Source organism: Tachypleus tridentatus, chromosome 13, assembly GCF_004210375.1.
Source record: "Tachypleus tridentatus isolate NWPU-2018 chromosome 13, ASM421037v1, whole genome shotgun sequence".
Classification (NCBI taxonomy): Eukaryota; Metazoa; Arthropoda; class Merostomata; order Xiphosura; family Limulidae; genus Tachypleus; species Tachypleus tridentatus.
This window is the reverse complement of record NC_134837.1, coordinates 226450653-226463339: the sequence shown is the minus strand read 5'-3', so window position 1 is coordinate 226463339 and position 12687 is coordinate 226450653. Positions and strand designations below refer to the sequence as shown.

Below are 12687 nucleotides of genomic sequence, written 5' to 3'. Positions count from 1 at the left end.
AATGAATCTTTTTTTTTTTACACAAGCACCAAACGATTGAATTCATTTAAGAATATTATTATACTTTTTCATATCTCAACTAAACATCTTAAAACTATATATTGCAGTCATATTTTCCTTTAACATCAAACAGTTGTATAGCACACTTGCCAGTTTTGCAAAGTGATCCTTCCACTGTTTTGGTTAATTGTATACCATTAAACTAATTTCAGTTTAAATATTATTGAAAGTAACCCTTGTCTGTAGGTTAAGATTATAATTAAGGCCATACATATATTCAAATAATATAGTATGAATTATATAAGAGGAATAAAAATTCTACTACTATGCATTAAATGTCTATACTTAACCCCCTATGAATAAAGCTGCTTTTGACCAATCCTGTGAACCTACTATGTGTATCTTCATGAAATTTGGTAAGCTATTAGTCAGAGGTGATGACTGTTTTGTTTATTTAGACTATTCTGTCACATGTGGGGGTTGCACATTTGGAAAAATTGAGTTCATGTTTCTAAATAAATACTCTCCTCAGTGACTCAACTTATCCCCTCTTGATTTTTCTCTCTCTCCAATACTGTATTGCATTTTTTAGTTGGTCAGAATAATGCCCTGTGATAAACTACTTATTTGAGAAAGCTCAGCATTCCTAAACTTCTTATACATACTGCTTCTGCTTTTAGTGAACATTGCATGCTTTATTGGACAGAAAAAACAGATATTTTATTAAAGTATTTATACTAAAGATTTATCTGTGAATTTCAGAAGCCTTTTTACACTATTATTAGGAGCTTGTTAACCTGTAGCCTTAAAGTAATTATCAGAGATTCCAAAATACAACTTTCAACATGTTTTGCATATCTTTAAAAAATCTGGCAAGCTTTCAGAAAACTCTACAAGAATGTTGTACACAATATGAAGGTTTGGGCAAAATGGTTACCAATATAGGGTGCATATTATAAGTATTTTATTGATTTCTGGTAAACATTAATCATAGGCACGCAAACAGAATCAATTTAACAATGAGCACATGCATGCACAACATAGTATTTGTTCAGTATACATACTGAAAAGAGAGATACATACAAAAATCAATATACATGTGCTCATAATGCAAGGATAGTAAATATGTCACCAATAATACTGAAAAATCTCAGCAAGTGTGGCATCAAATGTGCATATATATTGTGATATTAGCTCTGATGACACTGGTGACTGAAAATCTAGAGATAGCATAACACAGACAATGTGGATTTCAACATTTCACACCTCATCTGTGCACGATGCTTGTTACAGCTGTGAATGTATACACATCTTTCTTCCTTAGTTTCAACCATAATTATTTCACAATGGGCTTGGTATAAGAAACATGAGTTTGTATACACATTTCCAAATGTTAAGTATTTATACTATAACTTTTGATACAGTATGTGCATCTTTACAAAACTTTGTAGACTTTTAGTACAGATTGAAACTTTTCTGCATACAAAAATAAGAAATGTTAATAAAGATTTGTTTGTAAAAGTATTGAGTCTGTTCATTACTACTCCAAGTGTAAAGTGATTTTCATGTTATAATTAAAAAACTATTTTTTGTCTCAAAACTCTCAAACATTATTTGTGTAATCTCTAAAACTTCCTAAATACATTTCAAATACTCATTTTCATTAAGATTTATATGTTATCTATTATTTTCTCTACTTTAACTATGCAAGGGTCTGTTAACTTGATTGATCATATAACCACCATATTCTAAAATGACTACAAATTAGAACATAAATATACAAATGTTTGGTATAAATAGCTTAAGTCTCATTATATGCACACACACACTTATAATTTATATTATATTGATTTTCCAGTTGTGCCTGGCTGACATAACATAACATGCATTGACACAGCACACATGTACTCACATTACCATATCCAAGAATACAAAATTGACCACGAGTATTTATAAAGTGACCCTATCTTGACTGTATTTTAGTGAACAAGTATTTTGTAACATACAGCAAAATTCTAATTATTTACATTATATATGTATACAGATTATTACTATTTAGAAATAAGTTTCTAAATTTATTTTCCTTAAAATACAAAATACTAAATAAAGAAGAAAAGCAGACAACTATCTCTTCTCATTATGACCTTTGAACTCGGTTACTGTTGTAGATATGTTGTTAAGGCCTTATAAAATTTTATATGTGGAGGATATCAAACAAAAAAATTTTTTTAGGCTTTATACACAGAGTTGATAAGCCAAAAATCATCAACTACTACATCACTACCATAAAATTCCACTAATTTATCAAGCTTAGTAACCATATTGTATTTAGGTCTAAAACAAATACAAAATTTTGAACAGACTAAATACACAACTTACCTCCTTGAAATCTTGATCCAAAAGAATGAAGTATTTTTTAACAGATTAAAGTGGCTGTAAAAAGCACCATTCTAAACTGTTGATTCAGTATTCACATGTCATATACTGAAGTAAGTGTATATAAGGGACTGTTTCCAAAAAAAGGAGGTAAATGGGGCCACTGTATTTGATTCAGTACATAAGCCATATCTCAGCAAAATAAAAAGATACAATGTTGTTATTTTATATTCTATCTTTTTAGTATTGTTAATTTGAGTTCCTAATTTGTACAAAACTATAGACTTAGTATTTTGACATCACAAGCATATAATTTCAAATAGTGCTGCAATTCATCACACCATGTAACTCACTAAAATCTACATTTAGGTGCATTCTTTTAATATTTACATTTAAATTATGAAATTAACTCATATATAATATTAAAGTTTGAAGTATTATCTACAATTTGCTTCTAAACTTATTGACATAAATTCATAAAATAATAGCTAAATAAAATTTTGAAGGCAAGTCAAGAAATGCAATAGCATGACCTTTGACCCATGACCTGTCACAACAGAGTTAATAAGACCCTTATAACATAAAATTGGTGTTTGAAATTCACTGTAAGACCCCCCAAAAAAAAAACCTTTTATGAGGACCCATCCTTTATTGATATCTTAATAAATAAAGAAGGTATAAGGTTTTAATTTTAGATGCTTGCTTGTAATTATGTATTGTTTGCATTTATAATTGGATGAAAATTGCAGTAGCCTATTTTAGAAATTAGAACAGTCTGAAGCAAAGAATTCAGTGGTCAAAAATGAAGTTTGAGAATTTTTTAAACATTTTGTTTTGCAAATAAGAAGTTAAAATGTAAAACAATAGTTTAATTACATTTTGAATGTAACAGTCATAGGGAAAAAGTTTATATAATGTTGACAAGGTTAAGACTCCAGTGCTGGCTGTACTTAATTTCCCAAAGTAATAACTTCATAATCATTATAGAGAATTATGTTAATGTTAAAAAAATTAGATAACTTTACTTTTACATCTTATACATATTCACCCCATTTACTGTGTGATCTACTTCTAGTTCTGCCTATTACATTCACTATACATCACAAAAGAATTCTACAATTACAGTTATTATGCTACATTTGCAATCTCATTCCAAAATGCATATGCCCTGAAGAAAATACATATTTTTCCTGTTCCATTTTAACTGAGTAGTAGCTTTTATACATATATCTGTTTCTTGTGGCTCCTGTTTGGGCTTGACCTTGAATACTTCTGGCTCACCCACCTGTAACTAATACCGTGTTTCTCCGAAAATAAGACAGGTCTTATATTAATTTTCACTCCAAAATATGACACTAGAGCTTATTTTCGGGGGATGTCTTATTTTGATATATTAAAAAAATGAAGTTATAAAGTAAAACTATTAAACTAACCATTTAAAATAAACTATTATTAAACTATTAAACTTACTGATTAATACTTAAACAAACTAATTAACTAACTATTAAACTAATTAATAAATTAATTTTTTTTTATTTCTTTCCTCTTCCTGCCACTCTTAACTAGGGCTTATTTTAAGGGTAGGGCTTATATTAAAACTATCCCCAAAAATCACACTAGGTCTTATTTTATGGGTAGGTCTTATTATTGGAGAAACACGGTATTATAATTTATATTATGTATGTATAACAACATTTTTTTTTCATCTGTATGAAAACCAAACCCAATCATAGCAGTCTCTGAAAATTTATGTAATTCAAAACTAACTTACATTTGTGCTTTTCCTGAGACATGTCATTTCCTTGGATGATTGTAATAACAAGTAATTTAAAAGTTTTCCTTTCCTCAAAATGTAATTTTCTTTTAATTTTGTATATTTTCTACATGGCATGAAAAAATATAACAATTACCTTGATAACTTTTGCATTTGGCTATCAGGAGGTACTATGAAGATACCACAACGAAGCCATGTCCTAATAAGATCACTTTGATAAGTAGGGATATCTTTTTCAAGGTGGTCTAAAATTTCTGGTTCACACAACACGTGACTTAGGTAGCGTGAGCAAAAGCTGCAAAACATTGAAAGAAAAATCTCAATAAAAAGAAAGAACACACATTTAGAGGTTGCCTATAAGGAAAACTTTCATTTCAAATTATTATATTTTAAAAACTACATATTCAAAAATATTAAAGTTGATCTTGAGTTTAATTCAGTAAACTTGGACACAGTATGAGACATTACAAAATCATATTATAATACCTTTACCTGAATTGCTTTTCATTTTAGTTTTCCATATTTCAACAATGTGAGATTGATGATTTTAATAAAATCACATCAATGTATATGATAATGTGTGGATAATAAAAACCAAAAAAATCATTAATTCAGGAGTAGGTTTGGTATATTGATTCACAATGATGGATAGTATATTTAACAACTTTTTTTGAAACACCCATGGTCCTGCATCATCTCCAAACATTACAAACCCAAAATTTCTGATTCTCAATGTGTCTGTGAGTTCACCAGGAAAAACTGTTTTCAAGATAAAATCATTTTATATATAGGGCTTTCTTAAAAATTATTCTGTATTTCTAAGCAATATTTATAAAACTCAAACAAAAGAATCTGTGGTTGGAAACAAGAAAAGTAGATCACTGGATTGAAAAACAGAAGAATATAGTGAATTAAAGACAACAGAAAGATAATGTATTTTACTGCATTTTGAGTGAGGGAATCAAGTAATTCTAAATTAAGAGATTATTTTCTATGAATATTTAAGTGACAAACAAAAAGTATAGAAAAGGGTATCTTTCATAATTATTTAAGAGCATAACAACTGTGTCAGTTTATAGTGAGATTCTGTCAATAATGATTACTAAAGAGAAAAACAACAATGAAATATAGAGTATGTTTAACAATTATCTTAGGTGACATACTAATAAATCACAAGAAAAACACAGCTGTAGTCTGTAGCATATAATAACATGTGTTCTTAGAATAGTATAAGGTACAAACATTGAAATTCAGCACAGGATAGTATTTTTCAATAACATGTAGGAAAAACTCTTTGAATCCTTGAGCATTACAGTATCTTCTATCATTTCATGATAGCTTTACAATGTCTATAGAAAAATACTTACTTATTTTCATCAAATCCGGGATATAGTATAAAAGTTAATGACTATTTACCCAACAATTTAGTTTACTTACAAATTGTAAGTGTTATTTCATTACAAGTTACAGTTTTTGCAGTAAGAAAAAATATATGCAAAACAAGTACAACATTTTGATCATTGGTGCATTCATCCTCAAGCACACAAGTTTTAGCAGTTTTATTTTGAATTTCACTCAAAGCTACACAAGGGATATCTCTACCAGCTGTCTATAATTCATCAATCAGTGAAAGACTAAAGAAAAGACAGCTAGTCAACACCACCTACTGTCAACTCTGGGGCTACTCTTTACCAAAATATTGCATTGACCATCACATTAAAATGTCTCTACAGATAAAAGGGTGAGAATGTATCTCACAATGGCTAGTATGGATATATTAACACTTTTATTAATAAATCAGGTGAGGGTGAGAATGTATCTCAGAACAGCTGGTATGGATATATTAACACTTTTATTAATAAAGCAGGAAAGGGTGAGAATGTTTGGTGTAATGAATTTATAATGGTAAAAGAGGTTTTAGTATTTAACAATCTAACAATGTATTTAATTTTTAGAAATGATACATGTTACTTGTGTATACATATATCAATCTACATGAATTGAAAGATTATTTATTTATGGTTGAAAACAAAACAAAGCAACTAAATATGATAATGTGGAAATGTTGTGTAAAATACTTGCATAAAAATAAGTAAAAGTTGTATATAAATTGAAAATGTACCAAGTGTTTTCATGCTTTTCTTGCTTTGGGTAAAAAAGAAATTCCCTGACTTTTTACAAATCATTTGATCAATATTTGTCTTACAGCAATATGTGAAATTGCAAAACATCACTTACGTATTGTTCACTAAATGCACTTTGATTGACCATTAGAAAGAGGGTTAACCCTTTCCATACAGTTTGGGTCATTACCCGTTCCATTATGTTTGGTGCACTAGTCATTAAACAATTATTTTATGAATGTATGTCCATAAATTTGGAATCAAATTACAGTTTTTAATCCAAATTTTAGTATTATTCATTATTTAATTTCTTTGCTCAGAAGTAAATATAAAAAATCAAAATATTAATATTTTGTGTCTCACAGAGTACATTAACTTCTGCATTTGCTCAAATTGTATTGGGGACATTATAAAATGTAAAGTTTACAGTTCTACTATGAATATTCTCATGGTCATGTACCCAGCTATGTGGTAGATGACCATATAGCTGGGTACAGTAGTTAATGGACATAATAAATATTGAGCTTTTTACATTCAGTGTGTTTCTCTCTTCTTTCTACTGAGAAAACAGCTTTATTCTCACCTTAATATATAGGTCATGTTACAAGCCAATCAAACAGACTTCAAAAAAAAAAGAAATCAAATTGAACGGCTGTTGCTAATTGTTGAATCCATACTTCTAACTTTCTATTAATGTTTTTCATGGAAATTTAATACTATTTTAAGTTTCAGCTTTTTTGCTGTCATAAAAATGCATACAATACTTCTAACTACAGTCCTCAAGCACAAAAAGTTACCTTTTAATAATTTAAAACAAACAGAATAAGAAACTGTTAGAAATAAAAATCTGTGGCTTACACTGGACTGGTTTTCCCACTGATACTGAACTGAGAAAACACATCAGAAAAACCTTCTTTTGCTTTATCATTAGAACTAGCAGGTCTGGAAAATAAAGGAAAATAATTATATCATATACAAAGCTAACCCTTTTCTCAATTTATGTATGTACATGTCTACACCTTAAAAAACGGACAGGCAGTCTATCAGCAACAAGATAAATATTACAGAACAGAATGAATGTTGTATGCTAAAAACAATATGCTATTTGTGTTGCAAATTACTCACAGTTCTAACATGAGAATTGTGAGACCGGCTGCAATATCTGCCAATTGAGGGAGAGGTGTCTGAAAATTTGACAGAGTTCGAACAGATGGCAATATTTCTTCATACAAGAAAGATGCCAGAGCTATATAGACAGAAACATGGGAAAAAATGTGAATAATCATGGAATTAATATATACACACACACAAATGTATACACCTGACAAAACTTCAATGTTAACATCTACCACAAAAATGAATTCCAAAGCATTCAAACTTTACAAAATTATATAATAAAACACATAAATAATAACAAAATATAATATTAATAAAGAAGCATAGTAAACTTCATTCTAATTTTAATTTATAATGTGAAAAAACTGATGACAAAAAAACAAATTAATCATCATGTTTTAATCCACATGCTCAATATCAAATAAATTTTCAAAATGACTCCAAGAAAAGAGATTGAAGCTTGTTTAATGAGTATGTTGGACACACAGATTAAAAATCACATTTCCCTCATAATAATTTCAAGATCAGTAATGCTAAAGAAGGGCTGAGAGGGAAGAAGGCTGCAACTACCCCACAATTTGTCTTAGCCATCCAAACCAGCATTTCTGATATACTGGTGATCTACAAATCTTGAAGGCAAAATCTTCCAAATACTCTGCCTGTCTGACTGGTGTTGGAACTGAATAATCTTCAATTCAAATCTTATAAAAAATGATAATACATAAAATGCAATTCTATATTTCCAGAAAAACAACTATGCAAATTTATAAATTTATGAGATCCTACAAACTAATATACACTAACATTAAACTTCCAGTGGTTTGAAAATATATCTTATTCGTGAGACCATTATTTCATTAAGAAAGGATGGTGTGTAATGTCTGTAATTTTATGATTAACACATTGATAACAACCAATAAAGCAAAAGAAATAAATAATACAGCTAAAATTACCCTTACACATAATGACAGAATGCATGCAAGTGAATGATTATGAATATAAACCTTTTCTAGTTTGGTTAGTAGCTAAAAAGGATTACTGAATTTCTCATCTAAAATAAACTATTGTAGCAAATAAACATTGGTAAAGAGCACAAGTCAGTTTTTAATAAAATACAAACAAAAATTACTCTGATGCTGTTTTTTCACATTCAATCCATGAATGTCAAGGAAATCTGTGCTTTGTTTCACTTGCTTGTGAGCATTCCTGAAAGAAAAACAATTATAATGTAATACACTTCTAATATACGTTGTTCAGCAGATCATTAACTTGATTAATTAAAACAATCAGTTACATAAATTATCATGAATAATAATTTACTAATATAAATTAGTGCTCAATTATTTCAATAAAACACTTTTGATTAAATAACTAATTAAGTTGATGAACAAATTCTACATTATACACAATAGGAAAAAAACCTGAAGCTTCATAAACACAACAGTCAAAATAGCAGTATGTTATACAGGTAGTATGACTTTATTTTATTGAAACCTGCAAGTAACAAAATGATTGTAAATTTAGTCCTTTACTTCTTGAATAATTTAAATAAATGATGCATTTTTGTTAAATGTACTGATCTGATGTTAAAAATAAGTACTTTCGATAATATTTTCAAAATGAGACCCAAAACTTAAGCACTTTTAAAAAGTTGACTATTCTTCTTCAGGAGAATACAGGACTATGTTTAATGAGTGTGATGAAATATATAAGCTTGGATGTCAATGTCATGTAAAATGAATGTTCAATATGAGTTGGCCTTAAAAACTAGCCAATCATAACCTAGAGTTGTTTGTGTCAGAGGGGTGTGTAAAGTTGGTAATAGTTATAAGAATTGTTAACTAATTTATATAAAGATAAAATCAAAATAAACAATAGAAAGACAATTAAAATTAAGTAATGGCAAAAAGTGGTAGGAAATAGAGAAAATAATACTGAAGCTGAATATATAGGAAATTAAACCAATATATATACAGATTTATAATGAGGAATAATACAAATAATGTAAAGCAAGTTTAATAATAATGAATTTAGTTTTGTAAATTTTTCCAGAGACTTTCAAAAGTCAACAACCCTGGGATCTAAAATGATGCCATTTGGTGTTACAGTATTTAACAATGCTATCTAATAAGCTTTTTTAATTTCCATTTCTGTTAGATATAAGGTGTCTGTACCCATAAGTTTAATGTATTCAAGAGATTGTCTAGGCATATTAAAGTGTTTTGCAACCAGAAGTTCTTTGTTTTTATTATTGATTTATGGTTGTTAAAATATTCCCGTATAATTGTTTTGGTTTGACCTACATATTGAAAATTGCATTTTCAACACTCAGTTAAGTGAATAACATTTTTCATAGAGCAGTTTATGGAATTAGTATTTCTGAACTGCTTTTGGTTTCCTTTGTCAGAAAATTTATCCGTTTCATGCATGAACTTACAGGTTTGACATTGTTTGCTACTGCAAAGTTGACTTCCATGTGGTGTTGACTTAGTTTACTTTAGCGTGAACTTAGTGTGAATGCAAAATTTTATTTTTTCTGAAAAAAACAACAGGAAATTCCACCAAAATAGATTTTAATCCATCATTAAATTGAAGGAGGTAAAAGTGTTTCTTTAGTATCCAGAGTAGATTTTTTAGTTTTGGGTGATAGGTAATAACTAGTGGAACACGAGAAGAATTGGTTTTGAGTGTAAAAGAATAGGCAACTACCCAAAAGAGCTCAAGTTTTGGGTTTAGTTTTGAAAATATTACAACTTTTGTAGGTGGATCTTGAGTGCTAACAACTTACCCTGAATTTACTTTCATTAATGAAATACAAAACTGCATCAAGACATGCAAGTTAGTGGCAACAAGTAATTAAAGAAGTCTAAATGCTCAACTAAGATATAATATAGTTTATATGCATTTTCTGCAATCAAGGGAAAAATGACAGAAATACCTACACTTCATAAAACCACTTGGATTGCACACTTAGTGAAAGTTGACAACAGAAACTTATGATGGTTTTATTGTGTTGAAATATTTACAATTTATGTGGTAACTCCTGTATACTGCATATAAAAATGATGTCTATTTTTCTCCATCATGTACAAACCTTTCATAAAATTTTTCACTGCACGCAGGTCACATTTTGTTATGGTTAACTCTTTCGTTATGGGCTTGTATAACATACATAAGTTTGCACTTGTTAAGTATTTGCACTATAACTTTTGATACAGCATGTATACCTTTACAAAATTTAGTAGGTGTTTAGTAAAAGTTACCAATATTTTGTAAACAAAAATCAGATTTTTTAAATGAAATATTTTCAATAAAAATTCCTTTGCAAAAATTACTAGTCTGTGTGCAAAGCAATTTAATTTTATGATTAAAAAAACTATTCTTTGTTCCAAAAATCTCAAATATTATTTGTGTAATCTTTAAAATCTCCTAAATACATTTCTAAGGTTTGTTTTCAGTAAGAATTTATATTTTATGTTATTTTATATATACTAACTGTGTTGAATCTGTCACTTAACCAACCTTGTGACCATCATAAAAAATTAGGAATTAAATACAAATTATGCTTTTTTCATGCTAGAATAACTATATATTGTTGCACGAATATACAAGTGTTGAGTCTAAGTGGCTTATGTCTCATTATGGTATATATTTACAAATATATTATTTTTTATTATATTGACCTTCCAGTCATGCCTAGCTAACATGACATACCTTGCACTGATGTGGTGCACATGCACTCATGTTACGCATTCAGTAATAAAAAACTGATCTTTAATCTTCACTGTCTTGGCTGTGTTTTAGTATTTTGTAATATACAATCACATTTCAAGTATTATACATTATATACATGTATATAGACTACTATTACTAAGAAACGAATTATTAAAGTTATCTTTCTTAAAATATAGAACAATAAATCAAGGAGTAAAGCAAACACTTATTTCTTCTCACTACAACCTTTATACTTGGTTGTTGCTGGACATAGGTTGCTGAGCCTTTTAAAATTTCACACAAGGAAAATATCAAAAAAATTTATTTACGTTTTATATACATACAGTTAAATAACCAAAACATCATAAATAACTACAGCTTCTTAAGTATAAACAAAATGTGAACTTCTAAGCAAATAAGTCACTGACACAATCAGAAGTTTAGAAAGCACACATTAAAATTATAAATATAGAGAAATTAACAATATAGGTTGGATGGAACTGAGAATGCCATAAATCAAACACTTTAAGCTTACCTTTAATACTGGGTAGTATTTAAATGGCACATGACAAAAGCCAAAAAACCTTTTAATCCCTTTTCATGCTTCCTATCTAGTTAAAACTGGTCATAAGCTTAACAGAAGCTGTTATTATGTAAATAGGTTAATAATTTAACAGTATTACACAGTGTTAGATTTTTATTACCCCATGTCTTGTATTTCCTGACAAAGAGTTAAATAAGCAAGCTATTCAGCAAACATTTTTTGAAGCAAATGAAGAATATTCATTTACTATAACTTTTTTTTATTGAAGCAGTCTCACCATAAGTAACACTGGTTATATTTGTAATTTGTAGTAAGACAGCAATATATTAAGTTAAAACCACACTATTATTTACATATACAATGCGAGCATTAACAATTTGTTCATAAGCTGTGTACAAGCAGAATGTATGCATACTGTCACCTGTAACCATGCTAATGGAAGTAGTAACAGTTAATATTTTTATTACTTTGATAGTTAAAATAATCAAAAACAGTAATAATCAGGAACACTAATTTCAATTGTTTCTGGGAAATTAATCAATTTAATCATAATTTTGATTAAACTGTTATTTTACACAATGTCAGTTAATGTATCTAAAGCTTAAAGGTAATCAGTTATACTGATTAATTCGGTCACCCGGGTTAACAATCACCTTTTAAATAACCAATATCCCGCTATTAAACTTTACAACTTAGTTTGTATTTCTTTCTTTTCTGTTCAACAAAACTTTTGAGTATTCAAAACATACAAGTTTTATGAAAGCCTTTAAAACACCTTAACTGAGTAATAATGTCTCCAATAACAGTTAAAATGTGGCCTTGTTCTGATGAGGAACACTTCATCAATATTTGACCAAATCCTGAGCCTGAAAAACAAAGAAAAAATAAATCAAATTTCTACTTTTATATCATGTTGAGTTTGTTTGTTTGTAATTAAGCATGAAAATGCACAATGAACTATCTGTGCTCTGCCCACCATGGGTATCAAAATCCAGTTTCTAGAGTTGTAAGTCTGCTGACATAATTGTGTTACTGTGAGG

At 28.7% G+C, this 12687-nt stretch overlaps 1 protein-coding gene across 9 annotated transcripts in view; it reads right to left on the bottom strand.

Moving 5' to 3' along the window:
* The window catches only part of LOC143239982 (protein MMS22-like), a 213586-nt gene that overhangs the window by 61644 nt on the left and 139255 nt on the right, over positions 1-12687 (bottom strand). For 8 of the 9 annotated variants that reach the window (XM_076481705.1, XM_076481707.1, XM_076481706.1 and 5 more), the window contains 5 exons: positions 12423-12513; positions 8519-8595; positions 7399-7519; positions 7132-7215; positions 4287-4445 (listed from right to left, as the gene is read on the bottom strand). In XM_076481705.1, the coding sequence (XP_076337820.1) occupies positions 4287-4445; positions 7132-7215; positions 7399-7519; positions 8519-8595; positions 12423-12513 (532 nt within the window). The remainder of the gene's footprint in view (positions 1-4286; positions 4446-7131; positions 7216-7398; positions 7520-8518; positions 8596-12422; positions 12514-12687) is intronic. The other variant, XM_076481708.1, reaches the window with a different exon arrangement.